Source organism: Glycine soja, chromosome 6, assembly GCF_004193775.1.
Source record: "Glycine soja cultivar W05 chromosome 6, ASM419377v2, whole genome shotgun sequence".
Classification (NCBI taxonomy): Eukaryota; Viridiplantae; Streptophyta; class Magnoliopsida; order Fabales; family Fabaceae; genus Glycine; species Glycine soja.
This window is the reverse complement of record NC_041007.1, coordinates 31,100,889-31,123,403: the sequence shown is the minus strand read 5'-3', so window position 1 is coordinate 31,123,403 and position 22,515 is coordinate 31,100,889. Positions and strand designations below refer to the sequence as shown.

The 22,515-nt window shown below is 34.6% G+C and overlaps 1 protein-coding gene and 1 non-coding gene across 2 annotated transcripts; both read left to right on the top strand.

The window, feature by feature from the left end:
* Positions 1-10,803: 10,803 nt before the first annotated feature.
* Positions 10,804-12,014, top strand: LOC114414117. The gene is made up of 2 exons (XM_028378464.1): positions 10,804-11,189; positions 11,683-12,014. Exons 1-2 carry the CDS (start codon positions 10,896-10,898, stop codon positions 11,704-11,706), a joined length of 318 nt encoding a protein of 105 aa, XP_028234265.1. The 5' UTR covers positions 10,804-10,895; the 3' UTR covers positions 11,707-12,014.
* A 10,271-nt stretch (positions 12,015-22,285) lies between these two features.
* On the top strand, positions 22,286-22,365 carry LOC114417531. Its single transcript, XR_003667794.1, has one exon. It is a non-coding gene; the product is annotated as a small nucleolar RNA Z199 (small nucleolar RNA).
* The last annotated feature ends 150 nt before the right edge of the window (positions 22,366-22,515 follow it).

Sequence of the window (22,515 nt, the reverse complement as noted above, 5' to 3'; positions counted from 1 at the left end):
ACTCAATTCCTCATTCATTGAAACCAGTATGCAACATTTTACATCAAACACCAGTATATAACATTTTAAAGCAAACACCACTATATAATATTTTAAATGAAACAGTAGTATATACATACTAGTTCCTACGTACGTACCTGGAGTTGCTATAACCCGAACGACCTTCAACAACAATGTCAATTAAAAGTAGTCTATGATAACCTGGAAAAAAAACCAATGGTCATGGACATGGCTGACACATTTGGAGAAGGATTTTGGTATTCATTTCAACCAATGGTCATCCAATATCAGAGCAGGATTTAATCCTTTAAAAGAAATGGAAGCCATTAAACCAAAGTCAATACTCATGAATGCTAGAACATCCATCAAGAATGATAACAAAGCAGTAATTTAAATTAAATTCATGTTAGTTTTTCTATTTTATGATCACTCCCGATTGCTGGAATGGTGAAGGAGTTGCATTAATGCAGAAATTTCCAAGGTTGTATCAGATATCTAGACAGCAACACAACCTCATCCAGCAAGTGGGAAGTTTTTCTGATACATCCTGGGAATGGAATCTGACCTGGAGAAGGCAATTATTTGATAAGGAAGCTGACTCTGCATACGAATTCATGAGGGAGCTCTCACAGCTGGTAATTCAACAACAAGTACCTGATAGATGGGTATGGAAACATGAGCCTAATGGACTTTATTCGACAAGGACTGTATATAAAAAACCAGCCCTGGTGTTTAAGGTGGATTTTGCAAAGGCCTATGACTCTGTCTCATGGTCCTTTCTGGATTATATGATGGACAAAATGGGATTTTGCCCCATATGGAGAAAATGGATCAATGCATGTAATCAATCAGCTACTATATCCATTCTAATAAATGGCAGCCCCTCAAAGGAATTTGCTCCCACTAGAGGTTTGAGGCAAGGGGACCCCTTAGACCCTTTTCTTTTTAATATTGTGGCAGAAGGCTTGACTGGTATGATGAGGACAGCTTTAACCAAAGGTCTTTACAGAAGTTATCTAGTAGGAAAGCAGAAGGTGCCAGTAAACATTCTGCAATATGCAGATGATACTGTCTTTGTGGGAGAAGCCTTATGGGATAATGTAATTATGATGAAGGCCATGCTTAGGGGGTTTGAAATTGTATCTGGGTTGAAGATTAATTTTTCCAAAAGTAGTGTGGGGATATTTGGAGTTGATATCAACTGGGTTCATGATGCAGCTCATTTTCTCAAGTGTAGGCAGATGGAGACTCCTTTTCAGTATTTGGGGATTCCTATAGGGGCTAAGCCTTCTAGCTGCTTGGTGTGGGAACCATTGATTAAAAAATTTGAAGCAAAGCTGTCTAAGTGGAACCAAAAACTTCTATCAATGGCAGGGAAGGTCACATTGATAAATTCAGTTCTAACTGCTCTACCAATATATCTCCTATCTTTTTTTAAAATTCCTCTAAAAGTAGCTCAGAAAGTGAACTCCTTACAAAGGAATTTTCTGTGGGGGGGGGCTCTCAAGATCTCAAGAAAATTGCGTGGGTGAAGTGGGAGGGCATTTGCCTCCCCAAGGAGTTGGGGGGTCTTGGGATTAAGGATATTACTAGTTTTAATGCAGCTTTGCTGGGAAGATGGTTATGGGCTTTATCCTCTAATCAAAACCAGCTATGGGTTCGAATTCTAACTTCAAAATATGGTGGCTGGGCAGACCTTAATAATGGCAGTGATAGACCTTGGCATTCTCAATGGTGGAGGGATCTTCGAAAACTAATTAAGCAGCCTGAATTCAGCCCTATTCATCATCACTTGGTATGAAAGGTAGGGGATGGGAGCATAATCAAATTCTAGAAGGATAAATGGCTGGGGGCTGATTCTAACCTTGAACAGCAGTATAACCAGTTGTTTCTCATCAGTGGGCAGCAGAACAGCACTATCTCCAACATGGGTAGCATATCTAGCCTGATTTTTTATAGCTATTAGTCTATCTAAAACTATAATTATCTTGTATCTTTAGTACCACTGGTACTTTTATCTATAAAATATACTTTTGTTGTTTTAAAAAAAAAATACCAACATTACACTAACAACTGTTCAGCTTGCCAAAATTTATATAAAAAAAGAATATAATCCTCATACAAATACAATCATGCAAGCATATTTGAAAACTTAAAATACGAATAACTCAAGTTAAAACCAATTCATTTTTTACAACTGTGAACAAATTAACTAAGGTATAGTAGGCAAATTTGTTTTCACTAATATTAGTAGGTCATCACCACTGCAGTAGAATTTAAGTTAAACTTAGATAAGTACCTTATGAAGAGGCCAGCTACCTTGTCACAGCTAACAAGTCAGAACTGAACAAATTTCTGCATGTATAATTGAATAAATTTGTTATCAAACTTGTGTGTGTGTGTGTGTGTTTGTATGATGAGTGTGTGTGTATGTGTCATTAGTGTGTGTCTGTGTGTTTCTATCATACGTGTGTGTGTGTGTGTGTGTCATTAGGGTTTGTGTGTGTGTGTGTGTGTGTGTGTGTGTGTGTGTGTTTCATGACCAATTTTTCTTACTGGCAATTCAGTGGCAGTGTATTGCTTAGGCTTCTTTCGAAATGAAAGGAAAATCAGTGAGTCTGACAGGACAACTTCAGTCTTCACTCTTCACTAGTTGAACACAAAAAAAAAAATTAAACTACTTCAAGGATAAATAAAAAGGTTCAGAAGCAGCAAACCTAGATTGTCTAAGCTATTTTATAATGGGCAGCTATAGTTACAATGATGATGAAATGAACTATAGAAAAAAAAAGTATAAAATACAGAAGAATAAAAAAAGAATTAAGGGCAGAACTCAAAAGCTTTTAGCCATTCTGGTTGGAATTTAATCAATGAATCAATCATGTCACTGAAATTTGGAACATAAATGAACTTCTCCCTTACTATCATTCTCTTTCTCTATTTTTTCTCTCTCTCTAGCTGCCTTGTTATGTTATATATCTATCTGCATATACAAATGATACTCTCTTTTTACTTCATGGTGAATAATTAACCTACCTAGGTCTAGAATGAGGGACTGAAAGTTCCAAGAGAAGAGTTTGAATCCAGAGAATATCAGTTGTGGCAGCAACTAAACTTCTATATTTTGCTGCAGGGGCCACTTCTATATCAATTGTGGCTTTGTATCTATTGATATTGCCATCAGAATTAATAATGATCAAGCAAAAAAGAGAAAAGATGTTATTTCATATACATTGACCTAAGGATTGATCTACTAACCCGTGTGCTTAAGGACCATATACACTACATTGGTTAAAAGCAAATGTTGCATAGTGGTTAAAAATTGCTTCTTGTAGCCTAAACCAGTTTAGCATCTTGTTCTCAAATTACTGGTTTCATAACTATGCTACTGGCTTGTGTAGCATAGTGGTTAAAACTTGCTTCTTATAGCCTAAACCAGTTTAAGCATCCTATTTTCAAATTACTGGTTTCAACTTTCTACAAAAGCTACATACAAAAATTCTTAGGATCACTTCACAAACAAAAATATGCATAAAAAGCAATCATTGGAACTATCTTAACTTTTAGACCAAAATACTGACATTGTGTTGGATTAAAAGAATGAGCTGATAAAAGAATCCTAACTAAACTGGGAAAGAAGAGCATAAGAAAACAAATGAAACGGCACTCAAACCAAATAATGATAAAGTTATCATTCAAAAATGCGCACAAAGGGAGAGAGGGGTAAGGAAATGAGATTCTGGTAAGACAATCTGCCTCTACACCAAAGCAAACCAAGTAGGCAAGTATCATAATTTACATATCAATACCATAGAACTAACATAATAGTCTCCAGTAAAAATGTTTAACCATTTAGGGTAACAATGGTCTGTGAAAGAGATAGAACGACCAATATTAATATAAACTCCAATAATAGGCGTGAACTCTTAAATTTTATAAGTCCAAGCAACACTTAAATATGAGGGACTGAATTAATAATCATCAAGCAAAAAAGAAAAAAGAAATGAGAAAAAAGAGAGCGTGAGGGAGAACAATACAAAAAAGGCAACTAAGTCATCAAGTGGAATCAAATAAAACAACATGGTGCAAGGAAGTTGCCCTGAAGCACAAATTACCATTCTAAGTTGCCCTCAAGCACAAGCATAACGCATGTGCTGCCCTGCTAGATCCTTTGTCTGCAGCACCACATATGGATTCATTTTTTCGTGGATCCATTCTTCAATTACTGGTTGCTAAGATTAACAAAATCAGTGATACAGAAGTGGAATCTAGCCCTATGAAGCCAGAAAGATCACGGAAATCAAATTTCAGTGAAGGAAGCAGCAGCTTCAAGAGCTTGTCGGACATGGGCTCATTTTGAAGGATTGTCGGCCGCAATTCAGATGACAAATGAAAAGCAATGATGACAAGAAGCATGACATGAGGACATTTAGTCAATGACTTTGCAATTTCTTTAGGATGTTTTATCAAGGAATCTATGGAAATAGAAGATTTTCTCATTGGTGTCAAAGTAGTAAGACAATGTATGTTCAAGTTTGTTTTCAATCGTGTGATCCATACCCAAAATATGAAACACTAAGTTGGATCATCATTTGTGAGAAAGTGTGGAATGCAAATATGAAACACAATAGCAAGTACAAACAAAACACTAAGAGACATGGGAAGATTTCATGAGTTTCCAATGCGGAGCTAAGTTACCAAAATTTTCAACAAATGATAATTTTGATGTCTCCATTCAGCAAAAGGGTACTGGCATAATATAAGAGGCATGGGAAGTTCTGGCAGCAACTTCCCTTCACATTCCAAAAGTCTACGAGCCTTACATCACTGAACAAAGAGTTGTACAACAGTTGAAAGCTAGGAACAAAGATAACTATTGTGACTATGCTTTGATGGGGGGTGTACTAATTTTGTTCATAGTTTTACTTACACTCACAGATCTACGAACAGTAGCTAATGAACTAGCTAGACTAGATTTGTTGTCAAGGAATACAAGTCCCGTCCTTGGTTTTGGATGATGTTTTTGCCTTTACAAAAGAAATCATTTATTCATTATGATCCAAATATACTTTTTTCAAGTGAACCAATTATGGATTTTACACAGATTATGAACAGAAAAGGAATAAGATAATATTCTCTAATGTGGACTTGGCTGAGAAATTTGGAGAATAATTTCTCTACTAATTTTTATCAATGGTCTACCAATCTTAGGGAGGGGTTTTTGTATCAATAGGGGACCAAAATAGGGTAAGAATGAGCTTTTAAAATCATGATAGGGCTCGACAGTGGTTCCTATCTAGACTAAATGTAGTCTGATTTGGAACCAATTGCATGGGTAACCAAACATTTGTAATTAAGTACCCCTGATACTATTTCTTTATATATATATATATATATATATATATATATATATATATATATATATATATATATATATATATATATATATATTATCTTATTTTTAGAAACTCGACAACTAAGATTGCATTAAGAACGTAACCATAGGCCTTAGACAAAGGTTCTCCTAATCCAACAATGCTTACGAACCCAAACACTTCCTACCAAGGTAACAAAATGACAACTGGTTACCCATGTATGCAAGCTTTCACAGTAATGTAAAATACACAATATCCAAAATCATACTAATTATACCTCAAGTTTTTCTCTTTTGGAAAAGATACAACTAATGAGACGGTCACCTGGAAAAATAACAGTAATCCAAATTACTCGTTCAACATTCCTATAATCCTGCAATCATGAGGCAGTGAGGCACACACAATTCAGTAGTGCTTTTAGAAACAAAGTACAACAAATCCTCCTACCAAATCAATAAAAAATTATAAGGGTAATGTACCCACACATAGGACATAAAAGGCACAGCAAACAAAGGTATACTAGATATGTATAATCTTAGTTGTGGCATAGCTTTGCCTGTACTAATTACTAAATGTCACAATAGCATTCTTAACTTTCTCTCAAATTAAACAACACCTACTCTACAAATGACACATGGTGGTCCAATAAACCTAAAATACAGAGTGCAATTCTCAGCCCTGAATTTTCAGTTTTTCAACATACTTATAACCATGATTCGAGTTTATCATAAGCTAAACTAAAGTACAGACCATCAACATAGCTTATTTATATTCATAATCACTTTTCTTTGTGTATAAAGAACAAGCTCAAGAGGTTGCTCTTGTGTGTATAAATAACAAGCTCAAGAGGTTGCTCAAGAGGTTGGCATTAACAGATCCACTTAAACTGTTACAAGAACACAATAAGGGTAAGGGAAACTTCACTAAGGAGAAGAAGCACAGAGTTGTCACGATGCTCGAGTTAAATATGAGATACCCTAGCCATGTTTAGTTCACTAAGTGTGCAATACATGAATGCAATCAAATATTTATACAGGATTAGACCAAACATACCTACGTGAGGTGGCGAAGGAGAAGAAACACAGACTTCTGACGATGCTCGAGTGCGACGAACACGATGCTCGACCTTAGACAAAACAATGGTCAGATGGAGAACATACAGCTTCAAGGTAGATGGAGAACAAAGAGAGCAAGAAAGCTTAGATGGAGAAGAAGACAGAGAGAAGGAGAAGACAACGCGAAGGAGACGAAACATACCTAGGTATGGTGGCAAAGGAGAAGAAGCAGAGACTTGTGACGATGCTCGAGTGCGACGAACACGATGCTCAGATGCAGATAGGGACCTTGAAGGTAGACGGAGATTAGAAGAAGAAGAAAGCGTGAAAGCTTAGATGGAGAAGAAGACAGAGCGCGAGCTTTTTAGGGCTCACCATATTTTTTAAAATATAAGTTCAACATCGGTTTTTAAAAAAAACCGATGTTAACAAAATGATGTTAAGGTTAACATCGGTTTTCTGGAAAAAACCGATGTTAACATATCAAACGTTAACATCGATTTTCTAAAACCCCGATGTTAATAAACATATGTTAACATCGGTTATTAAAAAACCGATGTTAACTAATAAATGTTAACATCAGTTCTCCAATAACCGATGTTAATGAACTTCGTTAACATCGGTTTTTCACAAAACCGATGTTAACGTATACACGGTATTTACAATTATGCCACCGCGCATATGTTAACATCGGTTTTTTTAACAACCGATGTTGAATCCGCTTTTTGTAGTAGTGTTAAGATGAACTTAGTTACTTGTAATTCAGAAATATTATTGAACCAAGGTGGAGATTGTTGATTGTTGGATGATGGACGATAGAAATAAGATGGACGATAGTACTGGTCGTCTAATCTAGCACTTTTGTCCTTCTGTATTGATCGTCTAGTCTTCAGTAATCTAGTAAATCGTCCAGACTCGTGGAAAGGAGTGTCTAGTCTAGGTGGTTTATTAGCATAAATTGTATTGTAATTGAATTTGTTTTTTGTTTTTCTATTATAATCATTTTTGGTTCAGAGTTGAAAGTGCCTTGAACCTTTTCATTGTAATTTTGTTATTTGCAATAAACTAACACTTTGTGCAAACTCTCTCTTCTCCTTCTATCATTTGAATAAATTTTTTTGAATCTCCTAACAAAAAAAGGATGCCCTTATCTGTACTTAAGCATGTTATACAACCTTTAAACACAAAAAAGGTTTTAGGATAGGCTTCCAAGGTTGTTAATGAAAAATTATCAATGTGAACTATCGTGGCTAAAGAACCTAATTCTGCTGATTGTAGCAAGGGAATGAAAGATGATATAACTCTCATAGTGTAAGATTTGGAAAAGAAACCTCATTCTGTTAATCAATGTAGTGAAGGACAGGGCCATTAAAATTTGGAAAAGGAACCCAATTCTGTTGGTCAATGTGGTGAGGAACAAGGCCATTAAGATATGGAAAAAGAACCCCATTTTGTTGGTCAATATGCTGAGTGACAAGGCCATTATCTGATAGGACAATGTCATGAATGCTTATTCTTTTTCCTTTATCGCCTCAATGCCTAGCGAACAAAATACTTTTGGGCATGACTAGCAACTTGAGTTGGGGTTCTTGTTTCAACAATTCTTGAAATGTTTATCCAATCTCCCCTTCCATGTTTTTGAAGCCCAGACAAAAACAACTTGTGTTCTTCTTCGCTCAATCTCTTACACCTATTGGACTTTGACGAAGTTCCCTTTTGTGGTAGCAAGTGATTGTCATTGATTTGACAACTTGACAACTCGACCTTTGTCGGTGACATATGAGTAACCTGATTCGTTGTATTGTCAAGAAACTGTGTTTGGAGGTATGATCATGAGTGTTGTTCCCGCCAGTAATGTTATGTTGCATTGGAAATTGATCTTGGAGGCTCGGATGAACATTGTTGGTGACGATGTTCTCAGACAGAAACATGATCGATGGGGCAATGTTTTGTTGCAACTTTGGGTACATCGAAAGTAGTAACTAGTTGAAGCCATCATCACCACCATGAAACTCGTTGATATTATTCCCTGCTAACATTCTTTCTTGATCTTAGAGGCTCGGTTGTACATGAGTGACGTCCTTTTCTAGCGGCAACATAGGAGGAATTGGGTGGTGGTGTTCTCTGACGACAATAAGGGAAGAACCTTAGGGGTAAAGTTCTCTGATAGAGATGATAAGTTGGGAGAAAGCTGAACGAGGGTGTCTTCCTACTCCAACTCCTATAGCTTCAGGTATATAAAAAACAGTGACTCTTTGTCGAGGCCACCATCACCACCGTGAACATGGGTGATGTCCTCCATGTTACCAATGGTGTTCTCAGACAAAAACATCATCGGTAAGGCAATCTTCTCTTGTAGCTCCTAATATATCGAAAACAACGTCTCATTGTCGAAGACACCATCACTATCGTGAAATGATGGAGACATTGGTTGAATGACGTTGTCCATCTCCTCCTCCCAGTCCCACTCCAGAGGGTACGTCCAAAGTTAGGTCCCGACATCAAAGCCATACTACAAAACTTGTCATTCCCTCCCATGATTCTTTATTGGTCTTTCTTTCAACGTTAACTCAATATGCACAAAGTCCTTTCTCTTCTTTCTTTTTATAGAACTCTTCTATTCTTTCTTTCCAACTCACCGATGCAGAGTATGCCTCTCTTATCTTTTCTTTTCCAAACCTAACCTTTGCATTAGGCACGTAATCTTCTTTCCTCCAATTTGTCTAACGACTATTTTGCCTTTACCCAATCAATTGGCGCTAAACTAACCAATCTAGAGAAGAAAATATTCACCAAGAGCATTCAGTTAGAATTTTAAAAAGGAAGGTTTTAGACTTTTCGAATATTCAACTTGGGAGAAAAGGATAAAGTAAAATATTATCTATTTCTTAAATGTGTTAAAATTTGACAAAAAAAAAAAAACTTATATTAACTACAAAAACATGAATGAAAAACGATATACTTAAAAAATTTATGACACCAAGTCATCACAAAATCAAGTGATAGTAATGGATTACATTTCATTATTTCACTCAAAATAAAAAATAAAGTTATCTCACAATAAGCATGTATATGTAAACATTTTTATAAAATCAATTTGTGCAATTGAAATCTTTAACGGCATAATTGCAACCCCTAGAAGATCAAAAGTGAAATTATGCCTAAATTTTTAAAATAAATGTTGACTGATTTTTATTTTAGTCTCTATTATTTAAGAAATATCAAGAACTTTTTGGATCTCTACTCAGGAAAAAATTCTCATGTGAAGGACCGAAATAAATAAAAAAGGAATACAAATAAAAATTAATTTTAAAAATATCAAAATAAAAAGTAATTTTATAAGAAGGAAAAGCTTATTTTAAGTCCAATATAATTATATTATTCTTCAAAATCAAATGCTTTTGAGTTAAATCATATAATTCAATCAAAATATGTCATAACTTCTCTAAAGTTAACAAACTTGTAAAATATTACAAGTTAGAGTTTAATGCTTATATATTAACGGTGTAAAATAGTTTTACAATATCATATAATCATAAATTATCATTTGAATTATTTAAGATAATTATTTTAAAAATTAATAAATTTATCATACATGATGGACTAATTTTGGATCGGTCCAACAATATGTGAGGTCTAAAACAAATTTTATTTTTTTTAGTTAATGAAATAGTTATATATGTCAAGCATTAAAAAAAAATATATGCCAGATCCTTTTTTTATCAACAAAGTCCTTTTTCTAACATATGAGGGTTTTTTTTTTCTTTATAAAATTAGTAGTAAATATTTTTTTTTGTTGGTGGACTAAAACTTGTATTTTAGTTGTTTTATTATTAAATTGATTTGATTTTCTAAATTATGATATAATGATTTTGCAAAATTTTTATGTATAGCTTTTTTCTCATAAAGTTAAGGAAACTTGTAATCATGGTGTACGTCTTTTACGTTGCATTAAATCACTACACAAAATTTTAATTACTTGTATGTGATTGGCAAGAACTCTCATCACCTAGCCTTTTTGCCCCCGCATAACCGAACCATACCTTTCCACCACGTCAATTCAAATTAGTTTTTGAATGCCGACAAAAACTAAAATTGATGTAAATTGGCATGAAACACCAGATACCTAGTATACACTTATATATAACGTAAAGTAGAATAAACGTGTCATAACTTTCCTTGGAAAGTGTCACTTCTATTCCTTTCCCCTTGATTTTTCAAGTATAGTTTTTTCCCCTTGGCCCCCCTTTTTGATAGAAAGAAGAACCAGCCACCAAATAGGAAACTCCAATGATGGTACCCACTCTTTACACCCCACATGTCCCCGCCATGATTTGCTTTATTCCCCATTAATACTCTTCTTTATGAATGGATATTGAGAGATAGAACCTGATCAATAATAATATAACTTGTGTGCAACAAACACCCCGTGTGTGTTGTTCTTCTTTCACACAACACGGTTCCAATGTCTGAGTCTGAATTAGTCTCTTCTGATGATCAATCTCCCCCATCCTCCACATCAAGTATTCCAACCATCCAAATGGTCTCAAAATCCTTCTCTGAAAGGCTTATGGGGAAATTCTTTGATGTCTCTCAATTCGATTTTGTGTATGAACAAAGTGGGTTGTGGTCTCCTCCTGTAAGTAGGACTGTGTTTTTGGCCTCACCAGGTAACATTTGTTCTCGGGATGAAATGTTGAGGAAGCTCAAGAAGGCAAAGAGGAATTGGAAGAAATCACCCATGTTATGCATCTTCAACGTATGCATTTTCTGGTCCTTTAATAAGTTTTTTTTTTTTTTTTTGGTAATGATACTTGTGTGAAGTATGTATCGATGATTAATCTTTGTTAAAAATTTTAGAAGATTTTAATGTTTTTCTTCTATCATTCACAAATTAAAGCTCATACATGATACCTTACTAAGTAGTCATCCAAGTCCAATTTTACTTGGACAAACAATTTGTTAGCTAATTAGTGTTATGTTTAGATATTTCTAAAAACTAAATTCAGTTCTTTAGGTAAAACTCAAATTGTTCTTTAATCAAAACTGAAATTTTACTTTGATAATTTATGTAAATAAAAATTTGCATTAAATTACTTAAGCGAAACTCTAATTCTCATTGAAAAACAACACAATATTATATAAGAAAATTTATTTAAGTTTCAATAATATTGATTTGTCTAGTTGTTATTTAGAGTTTTTAAGTTATGAGACAGAGCAATAACCTTATGAGATGCTTCTGACTTTTTCAGGTCTTTTGGTGCTCTTCAAGTTGATCATGGCAGCTAAATGCATAAAGTGCATATGCCAACTATAATCTCTTTTGGGATAAAGTCGTCTTTGTCTCAGAATATAAATGATCTGTACTTTTCAATGTGCATATGACAAGTGAGTGCTGCTGCTTTGCCTACTATGTGATCCAATGGAATCATGATCTTGATTCGTAGGAGACCCATTAATGAGATATTATATAAGTACTTGATAGTTACAAGTCTTTATCCCAAACTTTCATATTTTAATTTCATGTTTTTAATGCAATATTGATGTGTATGCTAACTTAATTTTCTTAAACACAACATATAGTTCACGGAAATCCGATAAAATTGTTTATCAATTTCTTTGTGTAACTTATACGTTTAATCATAATTATCTTGATTATGTTTACCAACTTTCTTAATTATTTTCTTCGGCCCTTTTCGTAAATAACTTACAGATTTAATTTTATCTGCAAAAGTACATACACATAAAATAGTGCATTCCAAACATATTTTTATTATATATATATATATATATATATATATATATATATATATATATATATATATTTCACATATAATTTCCTTTTGTGATAACATTTACATCTCGATCAAAAAAGGCTGGGCCAGACCTTTTTTGCATCTTATATATACCAGTATAAGAAAAGAGAAACTCAATAGGCATATCGAAAGTATTCTAATTGCACAAATTATTTTTAACCATTGTGAAGCAGATTCTCGTATAAATATCTATGTATACAAAGTAACAACCTAAGTGATCAGCTTATTTGGTAACAGAATTTTATTCTCCTAACACAAATTAAATAGATAATCATATTAGCAGAGTATATAATGGCGTTGCTACTCTAAATAAATACACCTCCAAATGCATGCATGTCTGTTTTGTACTCTTTAAATTAAAATATATATTTCAATATTTTGAGCCTACCGATGGAGTAGAGAATATAACTACTGACTGTACAGTGACCCATCATCAGTTAGACATTCTTTGAGACAAGCTATCTGCATTTGGGAATAGTAAACATTTGGGAAGTATCTAGAAATATATAGAATGATATGATATGTAAATACACAATTTTGAAAAAAAAAAAAAAAAGCTAAGCTATATTTTCTTTTATTAGTAAGAAATGAACATGATACTAATAAAGAGTTTAAAACACTCATAAATCATGCTGAATCAATTAACTTTTCTTGCTAAAATTAAGCTATATGAATGCCACAATAATATTAACTAAAATATAAATATATCTTTATATAATTATATACAATATTAAATAAATTATAATAGTTTTAACTAAATCTTGTTCAAAATATATTTTATTTTAAAAAATAAAAATAAAAATCATTAAAAATAAGAGCGCATTTTCGGAGATACATCGATCACGGGCAAATCAATTACTTTTTAGCAAAATTACACTTTTGATCCCCTACTTTAACTCCAATTTCGCATTTGACCCCCCGATAATTTAATTTACAAATTTGGTCCATCTGTTTTATAAAATCCTGCAATGTTGGTCCCGGATGTTTCAGTTGGACGTTGACTGTTAGCAAATGATGTTGACTGTCACATGTCATATTCTTATTGGATACTGTCACCTGTCATGTTCTGATTAGATGTCAACTCCATGAAAGATGAAATGCATTTTGTTTTCATTGACTAATCAGAATATGACACGTGACAGTTATCATCCAATAAGAACGTGACACGTGGCCGTCAACATCACTTACTAACAATCAACGTTCAATTGTGGTCTGAAGGATCAACATTGCACAATTTTACAAAATAGAGGGACCCAATTCATGAATTAAATTAATGAGGGACCAAATATGAAATTTGAGATAAAATGGGAAACCAAAAATATAATTTTACTTTATTGATATTTGTAAGCTTCTATTTTCCACGTAATTAACTCTGATATTTTCTTATATGCTAAGTTTATATATATATATATATAATTTGGCAATATAAGAAGACGTACTAATGATAATGATAATATTGTCTAGGTGTTACGTTATAAATTTGAAATCTCATGTCCAGAGCTTCATTATGGTGTTAAGTTTAACATGTAATTTTTCATAGACTCATAACTCATGAAAACTATTTATTGGTCATTTATTACCATTATTTGTCCAGAAACTCAGACTTCGTCATTTAAATCATGAAAAATAGATTTTGACTTCAGAAAAATCCAAGAAATTTACACAACACTCTTGCACGTCCATATATCAACATATATTTTTCCCAAAGTCCAATTCATCGTAGAAGTATTTTTTTACCAACATATTTGTCTCCTTTGACCAAAGGTCTATATGTAACACTTTGGTTTGTGAAAATTATTTTCACTCCTCTTCACACTTTGTCAATTTTTGTGAGTGTTTCCCATGGCTAGGGAAAGGTTCCCACCAAATGGCTCCCCCAGATTCAACTCACATAAATTATGAAAAATTAAAAACATTCCTAGGCAGATTTTGAGAAATACAAAGAAAATTTATAATAAAATAATTAGGCTACTCAGAAAAATCTGAAAAAAATTGCCACAAGCTCTAGGGACCCCAAAAAATATAGAACAGTGCTTGAAACACAAAAACCCTTTTCAAAACTCAAGTGAAAAATCAAAACAAGTTTTAGTAATAACAAGCTTTTTTTAAAGAGAGCAACAACAAGCTCTTTTCCCCTCTTCAAATCATGAGCAAACCCAAATACCGTTTTCATGTTTAAAACACCCATGAACAGTCCAAACTCAATACATTAAGCATGATTTATTAGGTCAATTGAAAAATTCCCGATGCTTTTGATATTAGAGAGAAAAGATGAAGAGAAAAGCCCAAAAAAGGAGGAAAACCACCTTGGAATTCAACATCGCCTAATTAACCTCCATTGTGACAAAAATCAATTTTAAAAAATACGTGATGACATTTTTGTAAATAAAATATTATTTTTACTATTGATTTTTAAAAAACCTTGATGACAGAATGTTAACCTTTGTTTTCAAAAAATTGATGTCGGTTTTAAAAAAAAAATTGATGGTGTGTTTTATTACTTAACATCCTAAAACTGATGTTGTTATTTATCAATTAACATCATTTTTTTATTAAAAACTGATGTTTCTATTTTGATGTTTTTCATTTTCTCCGCCCCTATCAAAAAAAAGAGAGGGGGAGAACTGGAAGAGACATTGCCCCTTGGCTAGTTCCTCGAGGGAGAAGCCAAACGCCCCTCAGTCAGTTCCTTGGCCTCAAACTCCCATCCTTCTCCTCTGTTGCTTCCACTTCTGCCACATCCCATTCCTCCACCTCTTCCCTCGTCGTTGGCACCATCACTGGTGTCTCTCTCTAATGCTAATGTGGCGGTGGAGCCATTGAAATTAGGGTTGGAACCATAGAGGAATTGAATCCCTTCGATATCTTCCCTTGCCAGCACCACCTTCTTCTACGAAGAAATCTTCAAAAACATAATTGTTTCTTCCACTAATGACTGACCTAACCCTAGCAAGTGCCCCCATCTCGTGCATCGCCACGGATTCCAATTCCACCGCGGTCGACAGTGATGCAATCCTACCCCCCAAGGGCATTGGATAGAAGACTCCAAGAAGATTGGGCCAAAGATGCAGGAGAAGACCCTAGGATTCTCATAAGCCTTAGGATAGATTTTGGACTCATGGGCTCAATATGAGCCCACTTATCTTTGTACATATTAGATTAAGGTTTCAATATTTTTGGGCCTTGTATTTAGGGCTCCATAGTGTAGGGAGGGTACCCTAGTAATGTAGGATTTTTCAGCCCTTGTATTTTAGAGCACCTAGACTAGTTATTGTATTAGGGGTAGTTTTGTAATTTCACATGCATTAAGTACACTATTTGATGTGTGACTGTTGGGATATAAATTTAATTGAATTGGGAGAAGCCCAATCCAATTAAATTTTGGACCATCTTAAGGGGAAGGTGAGCATTTGCTTGCTACACCTCATTGCCACATCATATAGTCACTTTGTGCATATCCTTCATGTTTTACATGCCTCATGACACCTAAGCGCATTTAGTGGAGAATCTTGGACTTAATCTTAGATTAGTGGGCTAAATCATCACTAAAATTCACTAATCATAATTAGTGAAATTTTGGCTCCAAATTTGGCTCCATCAATTCAAATTCAAATTCAAGTGAAATTTGAATAGAAATTCAAATGTCCTTGTGTGTGCATTTTTTCAACTTTGATCATTTGAGAAATTACACTTCAAAGTTCAAACCTCATTTGAGGCATAAAGAAAACTATAAAAAAAAAAGACTCAAGAAACCTCTAGTTTCTATGGAGGCTGGATCTTTGAGTTTCAATGAGGTCCTTCAATGGTGATTTTTAGTCATGAAGTTGCAGCAAAAGATAAAGGAGAAGAGGTGAGAGGATGCGTCATCCACTAGGGAATAAGCCATGGAAGAAGAAGCTTCACCACCAAGAGAGTGTCTTGGATAAGAAGCTTAGAGATGAAGCTTCAATGGAGGAAGAGAATGAGAGAGAGAGAGAGTGGCGTGGGAATGAAGGAAAGATAGGCAGAGAAGTTGAACTTTGAAGTGTGTCTCACAAGACTCTCATTCATCAAAGTTACCACAAGTGTTACACATGCTTCTATTTATAGTCTAGGTAGCTTCCTTGAGAACAAAGAAGCTAGTGTTACACCCCTCCAATAGCTAAGCTCACCCCCATGCCAAAATACATGAAGGAAGAAAGCTTCCTTGGGGAGCAAGTGTTACACCCCTCCAATAGCTAAGCTCACTCCCATAGGAACACACACCCCTCCAATAGCTAAGCTCACCCCCCCCCCCCCAAAAAAAAAAAATACACAAAAATACAAAAAAGTCCCTACTACAAAGACTACTCAAAATGCCCTGAAATATAAGGCTAAAACCCTATACTACTAGGGTAGTCTTAACTTAAAGTGTAGGGTGCCCTTAAAGTGTAGGGTGCCCTCAATGAGTAGTACTACAAGTATAGAAAAATATGAGACAAATCTTTTGTAAAAGTTTGTTAAGTCACAGGAGTCCCAAATTTTCCTTATACTTGGTGGAGTGGGCCACTTAGGAATGACCTTTATTCTCTTAGGGTTCATGGGAACCCCTTGATCACTATTTAAAAAATTAAGGAAAGTAATGCAATAAAACATACCTTTTTTGTATTTTCATATTGATTACTCCTACCAAAAAGTACAACAAACTTAAGGTGTCCCATATGAGCGCCTAGGTTTGTATTGAAACCAAAAATAACAACAAACCTACCTAATAAGTCCCTATGTACGAGAATCATGAAGATGTTGGATGCATGGGTGATTTTACAAAAGAGGGTTGCACCACTCAACACAGTCATCATACCACCTATCATAGGGATTTGATGCCTCATAATACTTATTTTCAGCACCAACAAAGCACAAGGATTTAAGTTCTTACGAACCAAACCCTCATTCAACAACTCCTTTACTTGAGGAATAACCTCAAGCTCAAGAGGTATGGCAGTGCTAACAAGTGTTCTTTTACAAAGGAGAAGATGTGGAGGTAATCTAAGAAGGGAAATTTCTTTAATGTTTGTCTTTATTGCAAAATGACTTTCCTTCTTAGCTAACCTCTTAGAGGAGACACTTACCTCATTACACTCCTCCTTAACCATTAAAGGTTGTTCTTTTTTTCTTTTTCTATTCTTTCCCTTATCATCTTTGGGCTTAGAAGGTGCAACCCCTAAGATGCCTTGACCTTGGTCTTTCTTTGGATAAGAGTAAGAGCCATAAGATTTTGAAGTAGGATTCCTTTTAAGTTGTTGCTATACCCTTATGGAAAGTTGGACTAGGTCATCTAGGTCCCTATATGGAAGGAGCTCAACCTTGTCCCTCACTTCCATGTTAAGTCCACTAAGGAACCCAGCAATACTTGTTCTTTCCTCCTCCCTAAGCCCAACTCTCAAAAGGAGTAGTTCCATTTTTCGCCTACACTCTTCAACACTCATACTCCCTTGTCTAAGCCTTTGGAGCTTGTCCATAAGTTTTATTTCATAGTAAGAGGGGATATGCCTCTTCCTAAGGGTACTTTTCAAGTCATTCCAATACTCTACTGGAGAACTCCCATGAATCTTCTTTCCCTAACAACAGAAGTCCACCAATAGAGGACATACCCTTGGAAGCTAAAGGTAGTCAAAGGAACCTTCTTTTCCTCACTTGTATGATGGCAAGCAAAGAGTTGCTCAACCTTTATTTCTCAATCTAAATAAGCCTCTACATTGTCCTTCCCGTGGAAGTATGGAAGGTTAATGTTAGCCACTTGAGGCTTTCTTTCCTTTTCTCTCCTATGGGACTGAGGTCTAGGATGTGACCTATGCCTTCATCTATAATAGTTACTAAGTTCTTCACTTAGGCTCTTGCATGAGTCATGACTACTATAGGAGGCATGTTTTTCTTTTCTTAACTCTTTTAGTATTTTCTTTCTTTCTTCTGCCCTTATTTGTTCCCTTTCATCTTGACTTATTTTTACCCTATCTTTTCCTTTTTCTTTTTTTTTCTAGATTTTCTTTCCATAACTCGAGGGAACTCAACTCATCTAATATTCTAGATAGAGGGTCCTTATAACTAGTACCCTCACCATTAACACTAGTGTTAGACCTTGTGGCCTCAATAATCTTAAGAGGGATAGGCTTAAAATGCAGAAGAAGCAACAATAATCAATTTAATAATGTTCTATAAATATGCAAGGCAAAATTGATTGCAATAACATAAATGAGATAAGGGAAGAGAGAATGCAAACACAGTTTTATACTGGTTCGGCCACAACCCGTGCCTACGTCCAGTACTCAAGCAACCCACTTGAGATTTCCACTATCTTTGTAAAATCCATTACAAAGTCTGAACCACACAGGGACAACCCATCCCTTGTGTTCAGGAATCCTTTACAACAAGAGACTCACAGTCTCTTAACCAATCTCATTGAATAAGAAGAATGGAAGAAGAATTCTCTCTTCAAGAGAAGAATATTACAATGAAGATCATGTAAGAATCCTTATAGATTTTGCAAGTGTTTGATCAAGGATTTCTTGAGAGAGCATTTGACAATGAAGTTCTTTTGGAATCTCTCTCATTGTCTTTTGAGAGGATAAGACATTTTTGCCAAGCAAAACTCTCTGCATAAAATTCGTGCCCAAGTCACCTATTTATAGGCCTTTGATGGCCATTCACAAATCTAATGAAAAGATATGACTGTTGGCGATATTCCTTGAAAATCCTCTCTGGTAATCGATTACAGAATTAGTGTAATCGATTACACAGTTGTTTTTCTTGAACAGTTGTGACCCTTCATTTAAAATTTGAATTCTCAACGTTCAGAGTCTCTGGTAATCGATTACATATGATGTGTAATCGATTACACACTTTCAAACCATTGGTAATCGATTACATGTATTGGTAATCGATTACATGTGCCTTGAATGACTTGAAACCTTTCATTTTGAGGCAAGGCTTGATCTTGAAGAAATCTTGAATCAAGGCTTTGTTTGTTGAAACAATCTTGTATTAATCTTGAAGCAAAATGAGCCTTGTTTGATTCTTCTGAGCCTTGTTTGATTCTTCTTTTGACATCATCAAAATCATGTATACATACATTCACATTCTCTCCCTTTTTTATGATGACAAACATGTGATTTCTTCTCAACACCATCAAAGCTTGCATGATTTACATTCTCCCCCTTTCTCAAGAAAATTCTTAATTCTTCTTGACATCATCAAAATCTTCATGATTTACAACTAGATGAATGATGACTCATGTTGGTTCCTAAGTTGTGGGTTTTTCTTGTTGGGGATTTGCAAAAAGGTGAAAGCTAGGGTTCAAAAGAACTCAAGATAAGTGTGACAAGCAAGAAGAAAGTATTATGCAATAACAAGATAAACTAGGTGTGACTAGTAAAGAAAATAACCTATGAAATTAAACAAGAAATTAAAGTGCAAGAAATGTAAACTAGACGGATCCTAAGAGTGTTTGGATGACCATATTTAACGTTCCCAACAATACACTCACTATCCTAAGGGAAACTTGCCTAAAATTATTACACACAAATGGAAGTAGGGTAACCTATTGGAGGCTCTGAACACACTTCCAATGAAAAGCTTTTTTGTTACAAAATTTGAAAGTAATGAAGGTAAATGTACAAGTGTCCAATTACAAGTAAATTGTCAATTACAAAAAAAAAGTCATCAATTTTGGTAGTTGTTCTCTCTTTGGTGTTTCACTCAATTTGGAGTGCTTCTTAGTCCAATAGCTCTTAAGGTGGTTGGCCCCTTGCTTCTTGACTCAAATTCTTCAATTGATGGCTCCAATCCTCCTTTCCAATTTCCTATATGGCAACTCACAAACAAGGAAACAAAGAGACAAGCAATAACCATAGACCAAAAAAATGAAATGAAAGTTAAACCAATATATTTTTAACAAGACAAATTTTCAAGGATTTTCAAAAATTAAAGCAATGAAAAGCACGTAAAAGTAGGCTAGGACTAAAAGAGAAACCTAGAATGGCTCTAGAATAGAGTAAAAAAAAACTAAAATAAAACACTCAAAAAACCTCTAGTTTTGGCACTTGTTTTCATGCTACTTTTGAATTTAAATTTCAGAACTAATATTGGTCTAAAATAAGCACTAATTATAGAACAAATTTTGAGTCAAAACAACAAGCACACTTCCCTTTCACTTTTTTATTTTTATTTTTCCTGGACACTGATTTTTCTACCAACTTGTATGATTATTCTTTTTTTTTTCTTTTATCCAAATCACTTGGTTATATTTTTTTCTAATTTTTTTCCAGATGTCTAGAAAATGAACTAAAAATTTTAGCTCAAAATTCGCAATGACCAATTCCCAGTAAGTTTTACAAGTTCGTATGTTCAAGTTACCAGCACCAGCGACTTCAGACTTCAAATTTTTTTAAGCATGGTATATTGATTGCCTCAGGCTTACTTTCAACCTTCCTATGTATGTTGAACTCACTAGGCTTGTTTACCACACTTTTAGGAGTTCAATATTCACTAAGGATCAAAATTTTAGCCAGAAATTCAATCACCAAAACTCAAATTCACAATAGACACAAGCATAAGGAAACCTAAAAGTTCAAGAAAAGGTTCACAATCAAAGACTCTCTAAAAATTATGCATGAACATGTTAAGGACTAATTAACATGCAAGATTTGACTCAAAATTCAAATGATAGGCTAAGAATTGCAAGAATACATAAACAAATGTATGTAGAATTCAATCAACAAAATTAAAATTCAACACAAACTTAGAACATAATTTGACAATTATTATGACTAAACATGACTCTAAGACAACATGAATGAAGTGATTTACACTTAGATTTTTGTTTTTTCTTTTCTAATAAATATTTTGCAACAAAATGGAGATCTAAAGGTTTAGCACAAGAAGATTATGGCTGAAAAATGATAGAACCTAAAATCAACACAAAAACATGATTCAATAGTAGATCTATAAAATTTGAACCATAGAAATGCAAGAACAAGTGTAGATCTAAGATTTAATCAGTTTATTTTTTTTAATCTACTCTAAAGAGCACCAAACCACAAGACAATGGAGGAGATACATGGAGAAGAAGATGAAGAACAAGATATTAAAGTGAATTGACCAAACAAAAAGATAAAGGAAGCAAAAGAACATCACCTAGATGAAGATGCTCTGATACCGCATGATGTACCTCCATGTGGAGCTTGTAGGCCTTGAATCTTCATCAATGGAGTTCTTTTCTTCTTGAAGATCAGTGACAGCGGAATGAAGAATGAGGGTTGATTGGAGACACCACTTCAAAGAGAAGATGAGTCAAGAACAAGCACACCACCATAGGAAGCCATGGATAAGAGCTTGAAGGTAGGAGAAGATGAGTGGAGGGAGAAGGAGAAAAGGAGCATGAAATTTTATGCCTCAAATGAGGTCTAAACTTTGATAATTTGAGAATTACACTTCAAAGTTCAAACCTCATTTGAGCTATAAAATTTCATGCTCCTTCTCTCGTTCTCCCTCTACTCATATTCTCTTACCTTCAAGCTCTTATTCATAACTTCCTATGGTGCTAAGCTTGTTCTTGACTCATCTTCTCCTTGAAGTGGCATCTCTAATCACCTTTCCTCCTTCTCTATTCTACTGTCATTGATCTTCAAGAAGAAAAGGACTCCATTGATGAAGAAGTTCCAAGGCGTACAAGCTCCACATGGAGCTACATCAGACAACGTCGACTGCGTCACGTCACCAAAAACCACCAAGTCCTCGGCAGCATCCAGGTGGAACCTCCCATTCGTCGGCGAGAACGAGTGTGCTAGCATCCCCAAGCTCCCATCGAACGGCTCCCCCTGGCCGTGGTCGCCACTGAAGAACCCGATCCTAATGTCGGTGCTTGTTTATAAATAAGCGCAACAAGTTTTTCTTTCATTGTGTCTCTCTTGTGCGCCTTTTCCATCTGCAACAAAGCTTGTTCTATATCCTTTTGGTTTGATTAGGTTTTCTCTTTTTTTGAAACTTGGTTTTCTTCTTCATTGGTTTTTTTTTCATTTTTGTATATGGATCATGTGATGAGAAAAAAGTTGCAACAATATGATTGGATTCGTTCCATGATTCATAGTATTTAAGTCTCTAATGATTAACTCTCCATTTTTTAAAATTAATTTTTGAGTTCTTTTTGTGTTTTCTAAATATCCATTTTTTTTCCTTAGTGTTTGATTAGAGTGAACAATCAAGAGAGACGATGATGTTTACATTGGTCCATGTTTTCGAATCACCATGATCGACAAC

What these genes read in the sequence shown, in the direction of transcription:
- LOC114414117 (XM_028378464.1), top strand. Translation starts at nt 10,896, where the DNA reads ATGTCTGAGTCTGAATTAGTCTCTTCTGATGATCAATCTCCCCCATCC. An exon ending in CCATGTTATGCATCTTCAAC is followed by an intron (nt 11,190 to 11,682) that starts GTATGCATTTTC and finishes TGACTTTTTCAG; the next exon opens with GTCTTTTGGTGCTCTTCAAG.